This window comes from Cebus imitator, unplaced genomic scaffold (assembly GCF_001604975.1).
Source record: "Cebus imitator isolate Cc_AM_T3 unplaced genomic scaffold, Cebus_imitator-1.0 Scaffold135, whole genome shotgun sequence".
Taxonomy (NCBI): domain Eukaryota; kingdom Metazoa; phylum Chordata; class Mammalia; order Primates; family Cebidae; genus Cebus; species Cebus imitator.
In genome coordinates this window covers 3,740,778-3,761,400 of record NW_016107450.1, presented here as the reverse complement: position 1 = coordinate 3,761,400, position 20,623 = coordinate 3,740,778, and the positions used below count along the sequence as shown (strand labels likewise).

At 41.3% G+C, this 20,623-nt stretch overlaps 1 protein-coding gene across 1 annotated transcript in view; it reads left to right on the top strand.

Moving 5' to 3' along the window:
• Positions 1-20,623, top strand: part of PATJ (PATJ crumbs cell polarity complex component) — a 413,527-nt gene that overhangs the window by 134,170 nt on the left and 258,734 nt on the right. The window contains exon 21 of the mRNA XM_037743097.1: positions 7,561-7,732. Within this exon, the coding sequence (XP_037599025.1) occupies positions 7,561-7,732 (172 nt within the window). The remainder of the gene's footprint in view (positions 1-7,560; positions 7,733-20,623) is intronic.

The window sequence follows — 20,623 nt, the reverse complement described above, 5'->3', positions numbered from 1 at the left end:
ATGACATCCTTTTGGACCAGATGAGTCTTTTGCTTGGTGTGGGTACCTGTGCACTGTAGGATGATTAGCAGTGTCCTTGTCCTGTAACCCTAGATGCCAGTGGCACACCCTCTCCCAGTCATGATGAAAATCAAAATGTCTCCAGATACTGCCAAATGTCCCCTTGTTTATACTGTATAAACCACTGGTTTATAGTGTCAAGATCAAAAGAAATAGACTAGCTATATGGCCTGGTGTTTGGGTGGAGGAGCAGTGGAATAAGGCAATCACCTCTGTGGGAGGTGCTTGTATCATGAGGGCAGATCTCCTGCTCTCTTCTCATGATAGTGAGTGAATTCTCAAGAGATCTGATGGTTTAAGTGTGTGGCACTTCCCGCTTTGCACATGCTTGCTCCCTCTCCTGCTGCCATGTGGAGACATGCATGCTTCCCCTTCACCCTTCTGCCATGATTGTACATTTCCTGAGACCTTTCTAACCATGCTTTCTGTACACCCTGTGGAACTGTGAGTCAATTAAACCTGTTTTCTTTATAAATTACCCAGTCTCCAGTAGTTCTTTATAGCAGTGTGAGAATGGATTCATAGAACTTTCATTTATCCTGGAGCATTTCTTTTTTAAAAAATTCTCTGTTTTTCTAACCTCTGTACCTCTGTTGTGACCATTACCTGACAACTGCAGAGACCCTAAAGGACTCAACCTTTATCATGGGCTCCTGGGTTTCTCGGTGCACTTGGTGGACAGCTCTGTAAAGTGTAACTGTGCAAAGCGCTGTGACAGGTGAGAAATGTGTGTCTGTGCCCCGACAGAGTCCATGGAGGAGGCAATGGAGCTGAGGGCACAGGTAGCCTTTATGTGGAGCAGTTCATGAAGCTTTAAACTGCACCAACTTGTGCAACTGAGTGGTGTAGTTTAACAGGCTGCTTTTTCCAGTGTAGCTGGATGGGACACAACTCTGTAAATAGAACCAGCTCTGTTCTGAAAACTCTGCTTTTAGGCCATTCCTGCCTGAGTGCCAGTCCTGCTCCAATCCTTCCTCCTTAGTGGGGAGGAGGTAGACATTGGCAAAGCTAGAACTGTGGAGCAGTGCTTTGATTGTCGTGTGGGAATGGAGGCCCTCGTGCATGGGAGCAAAGGGGTGTACGGAATGAGGGAACGGTAACTGAGACTTACTTTAATCCCACCTGAGCGTGACAGTATTTTCTCCCCATATCTGTGACATTGCCAACTGATTCGACCCTGATTCCAAAGTTTCTAGATGAAATAAAAAGCAGAAGTGATAGGGAGTTTACTAGAAAATTTGTTTAAGATGAATACATGGACAGAATTTTGGTGATGATTATAGGAGAAGTTTTAGGCTGGGTATGGTGGCGCATACCTGTAATTCTAGCACTTTGGGAGGCCAAGGCAGGGGGATCACTTGAGCCCAGGAGTTTGAGACCAGCCTGGGCAACACAGGGAGACCCCATCTCTATTTTTTAAAGTTTTAAGAGTATCTATGTTGCTTAGTCAGAGGTCATTTATGATTTTCTACTAAGGCAAGTACCCCAAATGTACTACGAACTTTAAGGCACACAATTCATCACATTCTTATAAACATGATAAGAACAATTGGCTGAGAATTTATAATGAATGACTGTGGTACATCCTATGAGTGATTAGTGGGTTGATGCCAGCATAGGTACAGGTCTCTAACATAGGGCTCTATGCACAGGTTGCCTTGGTGATTCTTTTTCTCGGGAAATGGGGTAATGGCACAGATGGCACGTTGGATAAATTCCCACATTCCAGGAAATTGGGAGGGATTGTCAGTATGTTGGATGACAGAGCTAAGATCCAAAGTGACCCTGATGATGTAGAATGAAGCCTCCATCAAATAAGATAAAATATTTAAAAAAAAAAGAAGAAGAAAAGTTTGAAGCTGTGCTGTTTGGACCCATAACCTAACTGCCCCCTTCTCAGATGGGAGAGACGTTGTTGGTAATTTGTTTTCTATCATTGCAGAGTTCTTCGGTGTGGTGAGAAGAACAAATAAGGCTCACAGGACTTAGGGTTTTAGAATTTTTCATTTTTTTTGAAGCCCAACTACTTCTGAGTCCCCTTCTTTTGCTTGGTATATAGCTAAGCAACAGTGCTTTTTATAGTGGCAAATCAAAATATTGGTAAAATTCCATCTTTTTCAAATCAAGCCTCCTCCTCATGCTGTTCCTTCTACCTAGAATGGTATTGCAGATTTTTATGGGACTGATTCCCTATCACCATCCAGGTTTTTGACTATCATCAATTTTTTTCCCTCCCCTCCCTCTCTCCTCCACTCCCCTCCCCTCTCCCCTCCTCCCTCCCTCCTTCCCTCCTTTCCTCCTTCCCTCCTTCCCTCCTTCCCTCCTTTCCTCCCTCCCTCCTTCCTTCCTTCCCTCCCTCCCTCCTTCCTTCCCTCCCTCCCTTCTTCCTTCCCTCCCTTCCTCCTTCCCTCCCTCCCTTCCTCCTTCCCTCCCTCCCTCCCTCCCTTCCTTCCTTCCTTCCTTCCTTTCTTCCTTCCTTCTTCCTTTCTTCCTTCTTTCAGAGTCTCACTCTCTAACCCAGGCTGGAGTACAGTGGCACAATCTTGGCACACTGCAACCTCCACCTCTCAGGTTCAAGCAATTCTCCTGCCTCAGCCCCCTGAGTAGCTGGGATTGCAGGTGCACACCACCACACTCAGCCAATTTTTATATTTTTGGTAGAGACGGGATTTCAGCATGCTGGCCAGGCTGGTCTCAAACTCCTGACCTCAAGCGATCCACCTGCCTCACCCTCCCAAAGTGCTGCGATTGCAGGCATGAGCCACCACACCCGACCAACTACTCCATCTAAAATAACCTGTTTCTTTCTGTTCCTACCTGTTGCTTTATTTTCCTTCTAAGAACTTACCATGTCCTGAAATCATGCTGTGTTCATTCTGTGTCTCTCTCCACTAGAATGTTAGCTCCCAAGAATAGGAACTTTGTCAGTTTTGTACACTTAGCTATCTTTAATCCCTAGAATAGTTCCTGGCAAGTAGCGGGTGCTCTATAAACATTTGTTAAGTGAATTTGTGAATGCGTGAATGAAGAACAGCCACAGAATGTTGGATACACTTAAAGGTATTTTTGTAGCATCAGCTTCTTCCCCCAATAGCCACAGAAGTAAAATACTTAAGTTTTGTGTCTTCTCACATTTATTTGATGGGAAACAAAAGAAAACATAGAAGGTGCATTAGAACTTTTTTGTTTTATATATATATATGCATACATACATATATACCTATATATATTATATATACATATGCGTATATATATACACACATATGTATATATACATGTATATATATTTGTAGAAAGTGATTTATTTAAAGAGAGAGAGAAATGGGAAGGAAAGAGAAAGAAACAGCTAACTCTCACACTGAGTGAGAGAATGCAGAAAGATGGAATCCAGGAGATGAAAGCAGCTTCCACACTGAGTGGAAGGGAATAGAGAGAGATGGAGTTTAGGAGGGGAAGAGAGGCTTCCACAAGAGAGTGTGGAAGGGGACTCCAGAGGGGAAATCCAGGAGAGAGAAAGACGGCTTCCACGAAGGGAGTGTTTGTGGAAGGGGACCTAAACATGGAGTCCCCTTTGTTAACATTTTCTAGGTTAAGCTCCACCAGATATTTTTTTTTAATCCATAAAAGGTAGGCAAACCAAAAAATAGATGTCCACAATCTTGATAAGAGTATACGCTTGATTTCTTGTCATTTGGATAAAAGCTACGTTATTATTACTAAACCCAGTACAATAGTATTTCATCATCTTACACATGTTTGAGCTTTCAGTCATACTTTAATAACATAATATGTAATATTTTAAAATAGTTTTTCTTCCAAGAACATAGTGTTCAAAGAAATACATTGCAGGAAAAACTGTTTTGGCCACCATGGTGGCTCACACCTGTGATCCCAACACTTTGGGAGGCCAAGGCAGGCAGATCACTTGAGGTCAGGAGTTCAAGACCAACCTGGCCAACATGACAAAACCCTGTCTCTACTAAAAATACAAAAATTAGCTGGGTGTGATGGTGCACACCTGTAATCTCAGCTACTCAGATGGCTGAGGCATGAGAATCTCTTGAACCTGGGAGGTGGAGGTTGCAGTGAGCCGAGATCACACCATTGCACTTCCAGCCTGGGCAGCAGAATGAGACTGTCTCAAATAAAAACAACAACAAAAACCTATTTTAACTGTAGTTCGTGGTTCCTGTGAAGCTGCCCCCATAGGCCGCAGGATATGGCTTCTGAGCAGACAGGTGAAATTCAGGGTCCTCCCCAGCATACGAGGTCCCCACGGCTGGGCTCTCCTGGATGTCTTCACTGCCTGCTTTATGTATTCTTCACTCTGCACTGAGCTGTGCATGCTAAACTCTTCCAAACATCATGCTTTTCTCTGCCTTTCTAAAAAATAGAGAACAAATAGTGCCTTAGGTTTCCCAATGCTTTGCACAATACCTTGTAGATAAATTTAATTTTATTTTATTATTATTTTTTTTGAGACAAGGTCTCTGTTGTCCAGGCTAGAGTGCAGTGGCACAATCTCAGCTCATTGCAACTTCTGCCTCCCAGGGTTCAAGCGGTTCTCCTACCTCAGCCTCTCAAGTAGCTGAGATTAGAGGTGTGTGCCAACACGCCTGGCTAAGTTTTGTATTTTTAGTAGAGACGGGGTTTCACCATGTCGGCCAGGCTGGTCTCGAACTCCTGACCTCAGGTGATCAGCCCGCCTCGGCCTCCCAAAGTGCTGGGATTACAGGCATGAACTATTGCATCTGGCCCAATTCTAGGCTCGTCATTTACCTTGTTTGATTAGGCACAATTATTTTAGGCTCCCTGTTTTTATCGTTTGAATAAATGACATCCCCAAATCACTGAAGGTATTTAATTGGAAGTCTCATAGCTCCTTTAGAAGATTATCAAAGATACACATGTTCTGTAGAATGGACTATGGGATGCACAATAGATGCAACTTCCATTGTAATCAGGACATCAGCTCTATATTTCTTTGTTTTTCTACCTAGGAAAACAGTATACTCATTATTTTTTAAACTTAAAAACTCATTGTTGGTTTATTAAGCAAGTTTTGTATTTGTTTGTTCAGAAATGTTTGCCAGGTGCTTTCTGTATAGGAATCCTGCTCTGGATCATGAAGGTAGAGCAGTGAACAAAATAAAGTCAGCCCTCGTGGAGCCCACGTTCTGGTGAGGGCAGACAATGACAAATTAATGTGTAATACAATCACCACAATAGATCATATGTTGATATATGTATATATAGTAAGCACAGTATAACTATCATATATAAGAGTCTTTGTGGGTATGTCCACATATATTGTCTATACACATCCTCACACACACACTACATAAAGATAATGCATAAGGTACAATACATAGGATTCAGCACCTTGGTTTTCTATGGAGAGGAAGTTGGGCTGTGTTATAATGGTTGATTGTTTAAAAACAGAATATCGGCCAGGCACAGGTGCTCACACCTGTAAACCCAGCACTCTGGGAAAATAAAGCAGTAAAAAGAGAAATTTTGAGGAGGAGTCCTATTTTATTTATATGGAGTGATTTGGCTGTTTTAGTAGGATGACATTTGACTGACACTTGAGTAAAGGAAGTCAGCCCTGTGTGAAAACCTTGGGATATGGCTGAGAGAACAAGAAAGGCAGAGTTCTTGAAGAGGTTGTATGCTTGGTGACAAAAAACAGTGAAGTGTGTTCCTGGAGGATAAACAAAAAGTAGAAATAAAAAATCGTTTGCAGGGATAAACATGATTTGCTTTATAGTCTTCCAGATTTTTTCTAGTTTCTATGAAATGCTACCTGTCTACCCTCATAGCTGGTTCCTCTCAGCTTTCTCCCTCAACCCCAGAGCTTCTGGGTTTCTTTTTCCTTTTGTTTTTGTTTTTGAGACAAGGTCTCGCACTGTTGCCCGGGCTGGAGTGCAGTGGTGACATCATGCCTTACTGTGATCATCCTCTCGGACTCAAGTGATCCTCCTGCTCAGCCTCCCAAGTAGCGGGGATTACAGGCACGCTACACCAAGCCTGGCTAATGGAGTTTCACCATGTTGCCCAAGCTGGTCTTGAATTCTTGGGCACAAGCAGTCCGCCTGCTCAACCTCCCAGAGTGCTGGGTTTACAGGTGTGAGCACCTGTGCCTGGCTGCTATTCTGTTTTTAAACGATAAACCATTATAACACAGCCCAACTTTCTCTCCTTAGATAACCATGGTGTTGAATCCTATGTATTGTACCTTAGACATTATCTTTATATAGTGTGTGTGTGAGGATGTGTACAGATAACATATGCGGACATACCCACACAGACACCTATATATGATAGTTACACTGTGCTGACTATATATACATATATCAACATATGATCTATTGTGGTGAGACTAGAGGAGCTTTCTTTAGTTTATTTGGGCAAATATAAGGAGAAAATACTAGCTTTTAATTTCTTAAATTAATATGATAATTGTGTAATATACTACTGGCAAGGACATAAGAAGTAAAGTCTAAAAATGTTGTCCCCACCATAACTTCTCAAGCTTATTATGTGAACCCTCCTAAGTAGAAATCAAAATTAATAAGAATTTGTTAGGAAGTTTGTTGTAAATATTTAAATAAATTATGGCAATCTGTACCTTTTACTTGCTGGTAAAAAATGGGCCAAATTTCTTAACCTTACTTTTCCTATCTATAAAATATGGTTGATAGTATCTTTTCTTTCTAACTCATAGTTTGATGTGAGAATTAAATGAACAAGTGTAGGCTGGGCTCAGTGGCTTATGCCTATAATCTCAGCACTTTGGGAGGCCGAGGTCAGGAGTTCGAGACCAGCCTGGCCAACATGACAAAACTCCACCTCTATTAAAAATACAAAAAATACTGTATTTTTACATGCACCACCATGCCTATAGTCCCACCTACTCAGGAGGCTGAGGCAGGGAGAATTGCATGAACCCAGGAGGTGGAGGTTGCAGTGAGCCAAGATTGCACCACTGCACTCCAGCCTGGGCAACAGAGCGAGACTCCATCTCAATAAATAAGTAAATAAATAAGAACAAGTGTAAAAGAATTCTGAAATTTATAAACAAAGCTCTTTTAAAAATATAAGTGATTTTATTTGGTTTATTTGTTATTCTGTGGATTTTTTTTAAATCAGTGAAATGTCACAGTACTTACTGGGAAAGCTTAGTTGATAAGAAAAAATTTGTAGTAAGATTAGATTTTTTAGTAATATTAATATTGCATAAATGTCATTTTTTCAGTAAGGCCACTGAAAATTGTAACCATCTTCTGTTGAACAATTCCTATGCTCCTTCCTTCTTTATTTTTCACCATTGTACTTATCATCATGTGATATACTGAAGACTTTATTTATTTACTTTAATATTTCAGTCTCCTACCTGGAAGAGTCCCCACCCATAGCAGGTGTGCATACCTAGTTGTTGAATGACTGAAGGAGAATGAATGCCTCTTGTGTTCACTGTCATCTGGATTTGCTCTTCAGGCATGATCCCGAATGATGGCCAAGGTCCTAGCTTGCTCATTGACCTTCCTGCTGTGGCTGAAAGTAGGGAGCAAGAAGATTTGCCTTTATGTCAACACCAAGCGACGCGAGTTATTTCCAAGGCCTCAGCATACACAGGAGCGTTGTCTTCTAGATATGCCACTGATACATGGTATGATATCATTTCTATTTGTTTTCACATTATTAAGTAGTAGAATTTTTTTGCTTCAAAAATGCATGATTTTTGTGGAACATTTGGAAAATACAGAAAAATATGAATAAAATTGACTATACTTGACAATTACTATGAGAATTTTATATACTTAAAATTTTGCTGTATGTACAATTTGGTATCATGCAGTTGTGCACAAAATGGATTAGATAGAGCATTTGCTTAGAGAATGGGAGATTAATTCAGAGTTTATTTTAACAACTCAAGCAAATTTACTTGAGGACAAATTAAAAGACGACCAATTTAAAAGTGAGAAAATCTACAGGAATCCCTGGACTCATTACATGTTGGGTGTAAGAGGAGGTAGTTGAGGATGACTTGTGTTTCTGGATGAGTAAACTAGATAGATAGTGAGAAATTCATGTAACAATACAACATTATAGGAGCATGAACGGGTTGGAAGGGAAAACGATGAGTTCAGTTTGGAACATGTTGAGGGTTAAAGGATCTGTAGAACAACAGAGTTCAATGGAATCAATTAGACATGTGGGTCTGGGAATTAATGCTGAGATCTTTCTGAACATGGGTTATTAGGAGCAAGATCAAGTGTAGGTGAAACTCTTAGATTTGAGTGGTCTTCACCATGAAGCTCAAAAATAAGACAAGCATAGGGCCAAGACTGGAGTCCTGCAAAACAGGAATACTTAAGGCATGAACAGAGGAAGAAAAGGGTGAGCTGGAATGAACAAAGGGTAGGAGAAAATCAGCGAACTAGAGATTGACAAAGAAATCAAAGGAAGAGAACATTTCTATAAAAGGTTCATCATAGACTGTGTTCACATTGCTAGTAAAGTCAATCTAGGTAAGACAGATAAGTTTTCCTGGGGCTTGGCCGCGTGGATGCTCTTGGTAAGCATTGAGCATTGTTAGTAGAGTAGAAATCAGAGAGTAGTGTGTTGAGAATTGAACACAAGGACATCGTAAGAACTGACCAGTGTTTTGAAAATCCTGGTCATGGGTCAGGCGTGGTGACTTATGCCTATAATCGAAGCACTTTGGGAGGCCGAGATGGGTGGATCACCTGAGGTCAGGAGTTCGAGACCAGGCTGGCCAACATGGTGAAACCCCATCTCTACTAAAAATACAAAAATTAGCCAGGCATGGTGGCAGGCGCCTGTAATCCCAGCTACTTGGGAGGCTGAGGCAGGAGAATCACTTGAACCCAGGAGGTGGAGGTTGCAGTGAGCTGAGATCACACCACTGCACTCTAGTCTGGGCAACAGAGCAAGACTCCATCACACGCACAAAAAAAGAATGCATGTTACCTAGATAACTAGAGGGTATTAATGGATCAAGGCAAGGAGGGGGGAAAATACATGTATATATATATACACACACACACACACACACACACACATATATATAAACACACACATACATATATATACTATATGTAAGACATACAACATATATATTACATATTACTATATTCATACGTATATGAAACTTAAGAGAATTGTATTTGCTTGTGGAATATGTAGATGCCATATAGGGGTTAAGTAAATATACTATGTGGGGATGATGGAGGGAGAAGAGAATATTGCACACTTGGAATAACCTTTGATAGTTTGTTAGGAAGAAACTCACCTCTTCCACTGAGATAGGTGCTAGGAAGGAAAGGAAGGTCTGGGTGTAGGTACTTTTTATAGCTTGGGGGCAGGAATCCAAAGGGATTTTTGTCCAATGACGATGTTTGTTTGTTTCTGTCACTTAGAAGAAGGTTATTTGCTACTAAGAGTGATGAAGTGCTAAGAAAGTGGGCATTAAAAGAAGAGGTGTTGGAGCAGAGATTAGCTTTGGAAAGCACGGTGGAAGAGTCACCACCTAGTGGTAGGGAAGAGTTTAGAAAAATATTTACCCTCTTTTTTCCAGGGCCCCAGGGAGTGAGAGAATGAGCTTCAACCACTTGAGTGTGGTATATTTGGCAGAGAACCAGAGCTGTTGAAGAGGAGGTTCAGAGAACGTTCAGTGAAGAGGTCAGGGCGTGGATAGTTTGTTCACAATTCTAGCAGATTCCATGGAGAGTGATGGATGATGTGCACGGCAGATCTTGGGGTGGCATGTGACGAACGAAGCACATCTGAAGGAAAACGCAGGAAGGCGTGGCATCATGAGTAGGGAGATTAGCGCACAAAGGCGTTGGAGGTTTCGGTAAAGCATAGGAAGGATGAGAGATAGGGTGGGCTTCACTGGCTTTAAATGTTTTTGTGAAAACCTCAATCCAACTATGATTTTTGTGTTGACATGGGAGATACCTTAGATTTAGATGATACACATTTCTCTGTTCAGCCATCTGAACTTTTACCCAGAGTTTTAGACAGAAACTGCATCAAAAGTTGTTCTCCGTGCTTCTGCACAGCCCATATCTGAGTGGAAGGAAGGGATATAGAAAGGCCCAACAGCTTCTCTGCTCTGCAAAAGCAGGCTGGTGTGCAGTGGGAGAATTCTGCTGGGCCTGGTGTCCTGACACGCTATCCAGTGCAGCCCCTGGAGGAACGCACGGTGATAGATAACGTAAGCAACGGATTTGTTTCCTTAGGACAGATGCCCGGAAGTAGAGAAGTTAGGAAAATATTTTATGGCTTTTTCTATGGTCATATTTTTTTCTTATTACTTTTTGTTTTTGAGACAGGGTCTTACTCTGTTGCCCAGGCTGGAGTACAGTGGCGCCATCTCAGCTTACTGCAACCTCTGCTTCCCAGGTTCTCGCCATCCTCCCACCTCCGCCTCCTGAGTAGCTGGGACTACAGGCATGAGCCACCAAGCATGGCTACTTGGATAATTTTTGTACTTTTTTTTTTTTTTTTTTGGTAGAGATGGGATTTTGCCATGTTGGCCAGGTGGTCCGAAACTCCTGGGCTTAGGCAATCCACCTGCCTCAGCCTCCCAAAGTGCTCAAATTATTTTTCCATGCCATACCTTTGTTTTTTAAAATTTCTCTTTTGCTTAGCGTGAATAGCTGAATCTGGCAGAAGAATGCAGAAACGAGGCTCCTTCTCTGAACTGTAGAATTGTAACTGTAGAATGAGAAGCATTAGAAAAGATCTAAACAAACTTCCAAGTCCACCCCTCCTTCCTTGGAGTTTGTATCTTACTTAAATTGACCTCAGCTTCAGAGAGGGAAGATATGCTTTATTCTTATCCGATTGCTTTTTCTTTTAAAGTGAGTATTTGACAAGCTGATTTCTTATGCAGCCACGGGGCATTTAAGGACTCCAACGTAACCTCGTCTTACGAGATTCGTCTTGTACTTGAAAGTTCTTTTTTGGCTTGCTATTGGAGATTTAGGGTATATTTAAATTCCAGCAGGTTCCAGAAGAGTTCCTGTAAATCATATTCCTTCTTTTAGTCTTTAAGGGTATGCCCCATGGAGTTAGGTTCATAGGTGAATATTTATTGCCACTCAGGAACCTGCCTGAGTAATGCATAGATTATTTTAGATGATAGTCTTTCAGATAATCAGGGTGTCATGAACTGGTAAATAGTATTCTACAGTTTCTTCCTTGCATTAATTTTTGTCAGTGGAGGAAGTGAGCTTCCTCCTATCACACTATCAAGGGTTATTCCAAGTGGGTTATTCTCAGCAGAGTTGTGTGTCTACGTGTGTGCCCATGCATCTGTGTGTGTGAGTGCACCAAGGGTAAGTATCTAATGATTGTGTTGTTTTATCTACACTGCATTTTCACACCAACTTCTCCTTACATTAGGAGGCAGGACTGGTATTAACAGGTAAGGTGCCTCTTGAAAGTAGAGACCTCTAGAAAGGGGACTGTGGGCAGGCAGGGTATAATTCTGTGGAAGGAATTCAGATGCTCTTGTTCAGAGCACAGTAGTCCCCCCTTATCCTCAAGGGATTATGTTCCAAGACCCCCACTCATGCCTGAAACCACAGACAGTACCAAGCCCTATCTATACGATTTTTTCTCTGTACGTACATACCTATGATAAAGTTTAATTTGTAAATTACATACAATAAGAGATTCACAACAATAACTAGTAATGAAATAGATCAGTACTGCCGCAGTTGATCTGATAACCAAGATGGCTACTGAGTGACTTCTGAGCAGGTAGTGTACATAGCATATGGATATGCTGGACAAAGTGGTGATTCACATCCTAGGCTGGACAGCAAGATATTTCTTCATGCTACTCTGAACGGCATGTAATTTAAAACCTATGAATTGTTTATTTCTGAAATGTTCCATTCAAGAGTTTTGCTGTTACTTCAGTTGACCACAGGTAACTGGTACAAAGGAAAGCAAAACTGCAGAAAACAAAACCTCACCTGAGTGGAGGGGACCACCATATTCTTTGTTTCCAAGGTCACTTGAGATTGTGTTTTCAGACCTCACCTGGTTTCCATCTTTTTCTTCCTCATCTCTGTTATTTTTGGCTGTTTAAAGACCTATGGGTGCCCCTAGTGGGGACATGGGTATTTCTCAGACATTAGGAGGTCTGTGGTATGGATGTAATATGAGTGCTGTTCCAGTCTTTCTTCTGGTGTTTATGCCTGTATGCCGTGAAAGGGTTTCCTTTGTATCTATATTCTCTTACCTGTAAAGTAGGTAGTTCTATATATTGAATAAGAATGCATACAAGCCGGGGGTGGTGGCTCACGCCTATAATTCTAGCACTTTGGGTGGCCGAGGTGGGAGAATCACTTGACGCCAGGAGTTCAAGACCTGCCTGTGCAACATAGTGAGAACCCAGCACTAAAAAATGTAAAGTGAGCCTGGCATGGTGGCACATGCCTGGGGGCCTAGGAGGAGGATCTCTTGAGCCCAGTAGTTCAAGGTTACAGCAAGCTATGATCACACCACTGCACTCCAGCCTGGCAATCACGGTGAGAGCCTGTAGCTATTTTTTATTGTATTTTTTTCTTCTTCTTTGAGACAAGTTCTCGCCTTGTCACCCAGGCTAGAGTGCAGTGGTGCGATCATGGCTCACTGCAGCCTTGACCTCCCAGGCTCAAGTAGTCCTCCCACCGCAGCCTTTCACGTAGCTGGGATCACAGCCACCTGCCACCATGAATGCCTAATTTTTAAATTTTCTGTGGAGACAAGATCTTAGTATGTTGCTCAGGCTGGACTAAACTCCTGGCCTTAAGCGATCCCCCCACTTTGGCCTCCCAAATTGCTGGTATTACAGGTCTGAGCCATAGCATCTGGTCTAGTTTTTTTTTTTAAGTGCATGTAGAAGATTTATACAATTTTATTGGTCAACTATAAGTTAATAAAACTGGGAAAGGTGCATTTAACAGACTTTACTATAACAGCCTTGCTGACAGTAAATGGTTAATAGAAGGTTTGCAGTGATGTCGGTGGCAGTGACAATGACAGGCTTGTGGGCCCTGATGTGTACCCAGGGTAGTATCCATTGTTGCTGGGTTTATTAAAACACTCAAGGAGATTGTTGGTTTAAAAGAAAAATGTAATAAGATAGGATCAAATCACAGTAAAGCCATGTGTCAGAGGCTGATGTCTGGGAGGATGATGAACTTTAGAAGAAAGACATACTTAAAATGGGGAAAACAAATCATGTTGTAGATGTAATAGTATGCAAATGAGTAGAAATGGCTTCAGGTATTGGACACTTTGTTAGGAACAGTGGGAGGAGAAATAGGAGGCTAGGTGTCATAGTTGGGGAAAGGATTAACTGAGTTAATGTGATATTTTAAGCTCCCAACCCCGTGCCTGGCATCTAGTCCTTTCTACATAAATGGTGGATATTTAATAGGTTCATATTTGAATTAGACTGCCAAAACTTATGTGTACATTCAGAACATCAGGAGGAGAAGGAGGAAAAGGGAGAAAATGAGCATTTGCATTTCAGAGAGGGCTACTCTGGAGTGTGAGTTGGGAGCAAAAAGGGGGTTTGTGGGAGTTTATGGCCTCAAGTATGTCACACTTCCCAGTTCTTACAGTGCTGTTGCAGTGGTGACCCACACTGCAGATGAAGGTGAATGTAAACAATTAGGACAAGAGTCACATAGAAATACTAGACTAATGCCTTTGAAAATATAATTAGAGCTTTGATTACTAATTCAGGCTCTACAGAAGGCCAGAAGAGACGTAATGTTCTGGAAGCAACTTACCCTGTAAGGGTTGAACTTCTGTTTCTTAAGGAAACTCTTAAACACAATTTTACATATTAATAAAATGCACACATTTTAAGGTGCAGTGTACTAAGTTATATATACATTCATGTAATATACACTCCAGTGAAGATAAGGAACATTTCTATCACCTAGAAAGTTCCCCTATCCCTTTGTGTGTCTCGCACCAGACAACCATTAATCTTATTCTAACACTGTACATTAGTTTTTCCTATTCTAGAACACATGTACATGTAGTCATACAGCAGGTACATCTTTTGTGTCTAGCTTCTTTCGCCCAGGACAATGTCTGAATGTTAATATAAGGGAATTCCTCATTCTTTATCTACTGATGTCAGGTAATAATTTGCCCTGCAACTTCAAAATCATGGTGGAATATCTGTACAAGTAACCTTACCAGTTTAGAAAACACTAGTGCCCATACCATAGAATATTGCCATATAGAATCTGCATTTAAAGAGGAAAAAGAAACTGTGAGATTACTTAGTCACAATTGGAGCTCTCGCTGCTTCCATCGTTTTTGGGTGCTGAGTTTACTTGACCTCCATATTGCTTAGTATGTAGAAATTTTATGTGAAAATAAGTGGCTATCTGGAGTCATCAGATTTTGTATGATGAAAATTTTATTTACACAGAGTTTGTATATCATGATCAAGTCTTACCATTAATATCTACTTGTTTGCTCATGGGCTACTGTATCTCCGCCCCACCCTCAAATCTGTAAAGAATTATAACTTCAGGCATTTGCGATTAAGGTCTGAAATAAAATACATTGTTTCAAGTGGATGATTTATTCTTTTGGGGAAAAATTTGGTTACAAAGCTGGTTGAATGTAAGAGGCAAAAGTTCAGTTCTTTTTTTTTTTTTTTTTTTTATACAGAATCTTGCTCTGTCACCCAGGCTGGAATGCAATGGCTTGGTCTTGGCTCACTGTAACCTCTGCCTCCCAGATTCAAGTAGTTCTCCTGACTCAGCCTCCCAAGTAGCTCACACTGGCTATTTTTGTATTTTTAGTAGAGATGGGGTTTCATTATATTGACCAGGCTGGTCTCAAACTCCTGACCTTGTGATCAGCCCACCTTGGCCTCCCAAAGTGTTGGGATTACAGGCTTGAGCCACCGTGCTCAGCCAGTTCAGTTCATTTTTAAGACTTTATTTTTTTAAAGCAGTTTTTGATTCACAGGAAAATTGAGAGGAAGGTACAGAGATATCCTGTACACCCCCTGCCCCCACATGCATAGCTATTGTCAACATTGCCCTCCAGGGTGACACATTTGTCATAATTGATAAAATTGATAAACTGACACATCATCTTCACCCAGAGTCCATAGTTTAGATTAGGTTTCACTCTTGGTGTTGTATGTTCTGTGGGTTTGGAAAGTTCTGTTATTTTGATATTTGAGTTTCTAACTGATTGAGCTATTGATCATACTTAATCACAGTGCAAATCATAAAATTTGAGGTTAGAAATTCCTTGTTGAAGTTTCAAATATGTTTGTGAAAATTTACATCTTAATATGTACAGTAAAAGTATTTTCTCAGATTTTAATTTGGGTTAAAAGGTACATGTGTTCATCAGTGTAAAGTGACTACATTAATTTGTATAATTGCTCATCTCCCGTGACTGTATTTCTGAAACTAATCACATTATCTAGATAAGCTTTCACAAGTTTTATCTCTCATTAGGTATGAACTAGGCTGAACAAAATGTGTGTATACTAAAACCCTGAAGAAAGGTAATATACTATGCAAAAGTCAGTGAGTTTCTTCCAACACACTAATCATTTTATGACAGACTTTGTCAAAGAAATCTAAAATTGTTCATATTCTAGGTAGAGTGGTTTCCCTTATCTCTTCTAAGTTGTATGTAAAAGTCAGCAGTTTAGGAAAGTTTTAGTTTTTACTTTTTAAAATTAAGAAACAAATAGCCCATACTATTTGTTGAAGTTTGGTTTTCCTTCTATTTTAGTTTTTTTTTTTTTTTTCTTCAATTAAATAATTTAGGCCAGGTGTAGTGGCTCATGCCCATGATCCCAACACTTTGGGAGGCCAAGGCAGGAGGACTGCTTCAGTCCAGGTGTTTGAAAACAGTCTGGGCAACATAACAAGACCCTGTATCTACAAAATGTAAAAAAAATAGCCAGGTGTGGTGTGCATGCCTGTGGTCCCAGCTACTCGGTGACGCTGCAGTGAGCTGTGATTGTGCCACTGCACTGTAGCCTGGGTAACAGAGTGAAACTCTGTCTCAAGAAACAAAACAACAAAACGAGAAAGAAAAGAAAAACAATTTAATGCCTATGATGATAGCATAAAGGTGTAATGGTGAAAATGCTTGCCTTTTTTTTTCCTTAATGACTATATGATTTGGGGTACAGGAAGTGGAAAATGGAGAGGAGGAAGGTTTGTATTGTTTTACGTTTTGTTTTGAATCTTATTTCAATTAATGTTTAACAGAGAATTCTAAAATACAGCAGATCATGAAGACATTTTTTGCAGGAATATCCATATTCTAAAAGACAAGATACAATCTGATATGTTTGGCTCTGTGTCTCCACCCTACAAATCTCATCTCGAATTATAATCCTCCTGTGTCAGGGGAGGTGATTGGATCATGCAGGTGGTTTCCTCATGCTGTTCTCATGATAGTGAGGCAGTTCTCATGAGATCTGATGATGTAAAAGCGGCAGTCTCCTCCACACTCTCTGTCTCTCTCCTGCCAACATGTAAGATGCGCCTTGCTTCCCCTTTGCCTTCAGCCATGATTGTAAGTTTCCTGAGGCCTCACCAGCCATATGGGACTGTGAGCCAATTAAACCTCTTTTTTTTTTTTTTTTATAAATTACCCAGTCTCAGGTAGTATATTTATAGCAGTCTGAAAATGGACTAATACAGAGAATTGGTCCTGGCAGAGTAGAGTACTGCTATAAAGATAACCTGAAATTGTGGAAGCAATTTTGGGACTGGCTAATAGGCAGAGGTTAGAATGATTTGGAGGGCTCAGAAGCATACAGGAAGATGTGGGAAAGTTTGGAGCTTCCTAGAAACTCCTTGAATATTTTTGACCAAAATGCTGATAGTGATATGGACAATGAAGTCCAGGCTGAGTTGGTCTCAGATGGAGATGAGAAACTTATTGGGAGCTGGAGCAAAGCAAAGGTCACTCTTGCTATGCTTTTGCAAAAAGACTGGTGGCATTTTGCTCCTGCCCTAGAGATCTGTGGAACTTTTACCTTGAGGGAGATGATTTAGGGTATCTGGCAGAAGAAATTTCTAAGCAGCAAAGCATTAAAGAGGTGACCTGGCTTTTTCTGAAAGCATTCAATCATATATGTACACAAAAAGATGGTTTGAAATTGGAACTTAACTTTAAAAGGGAAGCAGAGCATAAAGGTTTGGAAAATTTGCAGCCTGACCATGTTGTAGAAAGGAAAAACCCATTTTCTGTGGAAGAATTCAACCTGGCTGCAGAAATTTGCATAAGTAACAAGGAGCTGAATGTTAATAGCCAAGACAATGGAGAAAATGTCTACAGGGCATGTCAGAGATCTTTGTGGTAGCCTATCCCATCACAGTCCAGAGGCCTAAGAGTAAAAAATGGTTTTGTGGGCCAGGCCCAAGGCCCTGCTATTCTCTGCAGTCTTGGGACTTTGTACCCTGCATCCCAGCTGCTCCAGCTCCAGCTGTGGTGAAAAGGGGCCAAGGTACAGCTCAGGCTGTTGCTTCAGAGGGTCCGAGCCCCAAGCCTTGACAATTTCCATGTGGTGTTGGGCCTGAGGGTGCACAGAAGACAAGAGTTGACCTTTGGGAACCTCTGCCTAGATTTCAGAAGATGTATGAAAATACCTGGTTGTCCAGACAGAAGTCAGCTGCAGGGCAGAGCCCACATGGAGAATCTCTACCAGGGCAATGGAGAGGGGAAATGTGGGGTTGAAGCCCCCACACAGAATTTCCATGGGGGCACTGCCTTGTGGAGCTGTAAGAAGAGAGCCACTGTCCTCCAGACCCCAGAATGGTAGCTCCACTGACAGCTTGTACCATGCAGCTGGAAAAGCCACAGGCACTCACCACCAGCCTGTGAAAGCAGCCATGAGGGCTATACCCTGCAGAGCCACAGAGGTGGAGCTGCTCAAGGCCTTGGGAGCCCACCCCTTGCATCAGCATGTCTTGGATGTGAGACATGGAGTCAAGGGGGATCATTTTGTAGCTTTAAGATTTAATGATTATGACCAGGCACAGTGGCTCACGCGTATAATCCCAGCACTTTGGGAGGCTGAGGCAGGTGAATCATCTGAGGTGAGACCAGCCTGGCCAACATGGCAAAACCCCATCTCTACTAAAAAGATAAAAATTAGCTGGGTGTGGTGGTGCACACCTGTAATCCCAGCTACTTGTGGAGCTGAGGCAGGGGAATTGCTTGAACTGGGAGGTGGAGTGAGCCAAGATTGCACCACTGCACTCCAGCCCAGGCGACAGAGGGAGACTCCATCTCAAAAAAAAAAAAAAAAAAAAAAAGATTTAACGACTACCCCACCAGGTTTTGGACTTATGTGGGGCCTTTGTTCCCTTTGTTTTGGCCAGTTTCTCCTATTTGAAGAAGATTAGGAATGAAAACATCTACCCAATGTCTGTACCCCCATTGTATCTTGGAAATAACTAACTTGTTTTTGATTTTACAGGCTTCTAAGTGGAAGGGACTTGCCTTGTCTCAGATGAGACTTTGGACTTGGACTTTTGGGCTAATGCTGAAATGAGTTAAGACCTTGGGAGACTGTTGAGAAGGCATGATTGGTTTTAAAATGTGAAAAGGATACAAGCGTTGGAAAGGGCCAGGATGGGATGATATGGTTTGGCTCTGTGTACCCACCCAAATCTCATCTCAAGTTATATTTCCCATGTGTCAGGGGAGGGACCTGGTGGGAGGTGATTGGATCATGGGGACAGTTTTCCCCTGTTGTTCTCATGATAATGAGGGAATTCTCATGAGATCTGATGATTTAAAAGTGGCAGTTTCACCTGTGCACTCTCTCTCTTCTGCCTCCCCTTACCTTCTGCCATGTTTATAAATTTCCTGAAGCCTTTGCAGCCATGTGAAACTATGGGTCAGTTAAACCTCTTTTCTTTGTAAATTACCCAGTCTCAGGTAGTATCTTTATAGCAGTGTGAAAATGGACTAATACATAATCTAAGTGCATCATATATTGAGATAGCAGATAAATTACATCAATACAATGGATTTTTTAAGGTACTCTTAAAAAATGGTGAAGATTATGATACTATGTGGGTAAATTTTTGTTATAAGTTCAAGTGAAAAAACTTATAGAGGAAATGAATATAGGTTGAGCCTCAATTAATATTTAATTCTTGTTACTACTACATAGGATTATCAAAATAGGAAAGTTTGTGCTATGATTACTGTTATGATAATATAGTTGCAAAAAACAAGAATGTAATAGGCTAAAGTGAAAACCATTTACTTAAATTGGTGGAATTGTGGGTGTATCATTCAGGGATTGCAATTACATAGTCATAAACAGAAACCCCATCAGATGTGGCTTAACCAAATAAAGGCGTAAATTTTTTTCATGTGAAAAGTCCTGAAGAAGGTGGTCTTAGGATGGTGTGGTGCTGTTGTCATCAGGGTCTTAAATATCTTCATTCTTTCTGCTCTGCTACCCTTAATGTATGGCCTTACTCCTCATCGTTTCTGTATGATTTGAAGATGATTGTTTGACCACCAATATCATCTGTGAATTCTAGGCAAGAAGAAGGGGAGGGCATAGAGCAAAAGGCTCCTGCCAGCTGATTCTCCTTCCTTTTAATGAGTTTTCCTGGAAGTCTCATCCAGGGACTTTTGGTTCCATATCACTGATCAGCACTGTGGCACACAGTTCCCATTAGCTGAAAGAAGGTCCAGAAAATGTATTTTTTTCAAAGCTGGGCATAGTGCCACCTAGAATAAAAGAGGGGTTATGTTGGTATGGAAGAAGGGGAGAAAAAGATGTTAGATAAGTAAGCAGCAAGTTTCTGCCAAGTTGTTTTCCCCTGAATGCTATGATACTTTTAATCATAAAAATTAGACTGGCTAAGATAAGAAAGACATCTGGTAGTGGATGAGATGTAACGATCCTAATTTCTCAACTGATATTTGGCTTGTCTAGATCCTTCAGCCTTCTCCTTTCACATGGCCCTACAATGGTTTTATCCTAAAGAGTAAGTCTGTAAAGGGCCAAGAAGGTGGAGTTTTGCTGTACTTAATAGGGCTTACTTGAGAGTTCGGAGAAAAATGGCAGCATAGAAACTTAGGGCTAAAACAGATTTGGATACATAAGGAGAGGGTGTGAGGTTGTATAGTATGCTTAAGCCTTCTCCAAGCTTCAGTTCCTCCTGTGTAAAATATAATAGGACCTGCTGTGCTTATTTTATAGGTTAGAGGGATTTTTGGTTTTGAGACAGGGTCTTGCTGTTGCTCAGGCTGGAGAATAGTAATGTGATCATTGCTCATTGCAGCCCTGAATTCCTGGTCTCAAATGAACCTCCTGCCTCAGCCTCCCCAGTAGTTGGGACTACAGGTGTGCCACCATGCCCAGCTATTTTTTAAAAAATTTTTGTAGGCCGAGCGCGGTGGCTCACGCTTGTAATCCCAGCACTTTGGGAGGCCGAGGCGGGTGGATCACGAGGTCAAGAGATCGAGACCATCCTGGTCAACATGGTGAAAC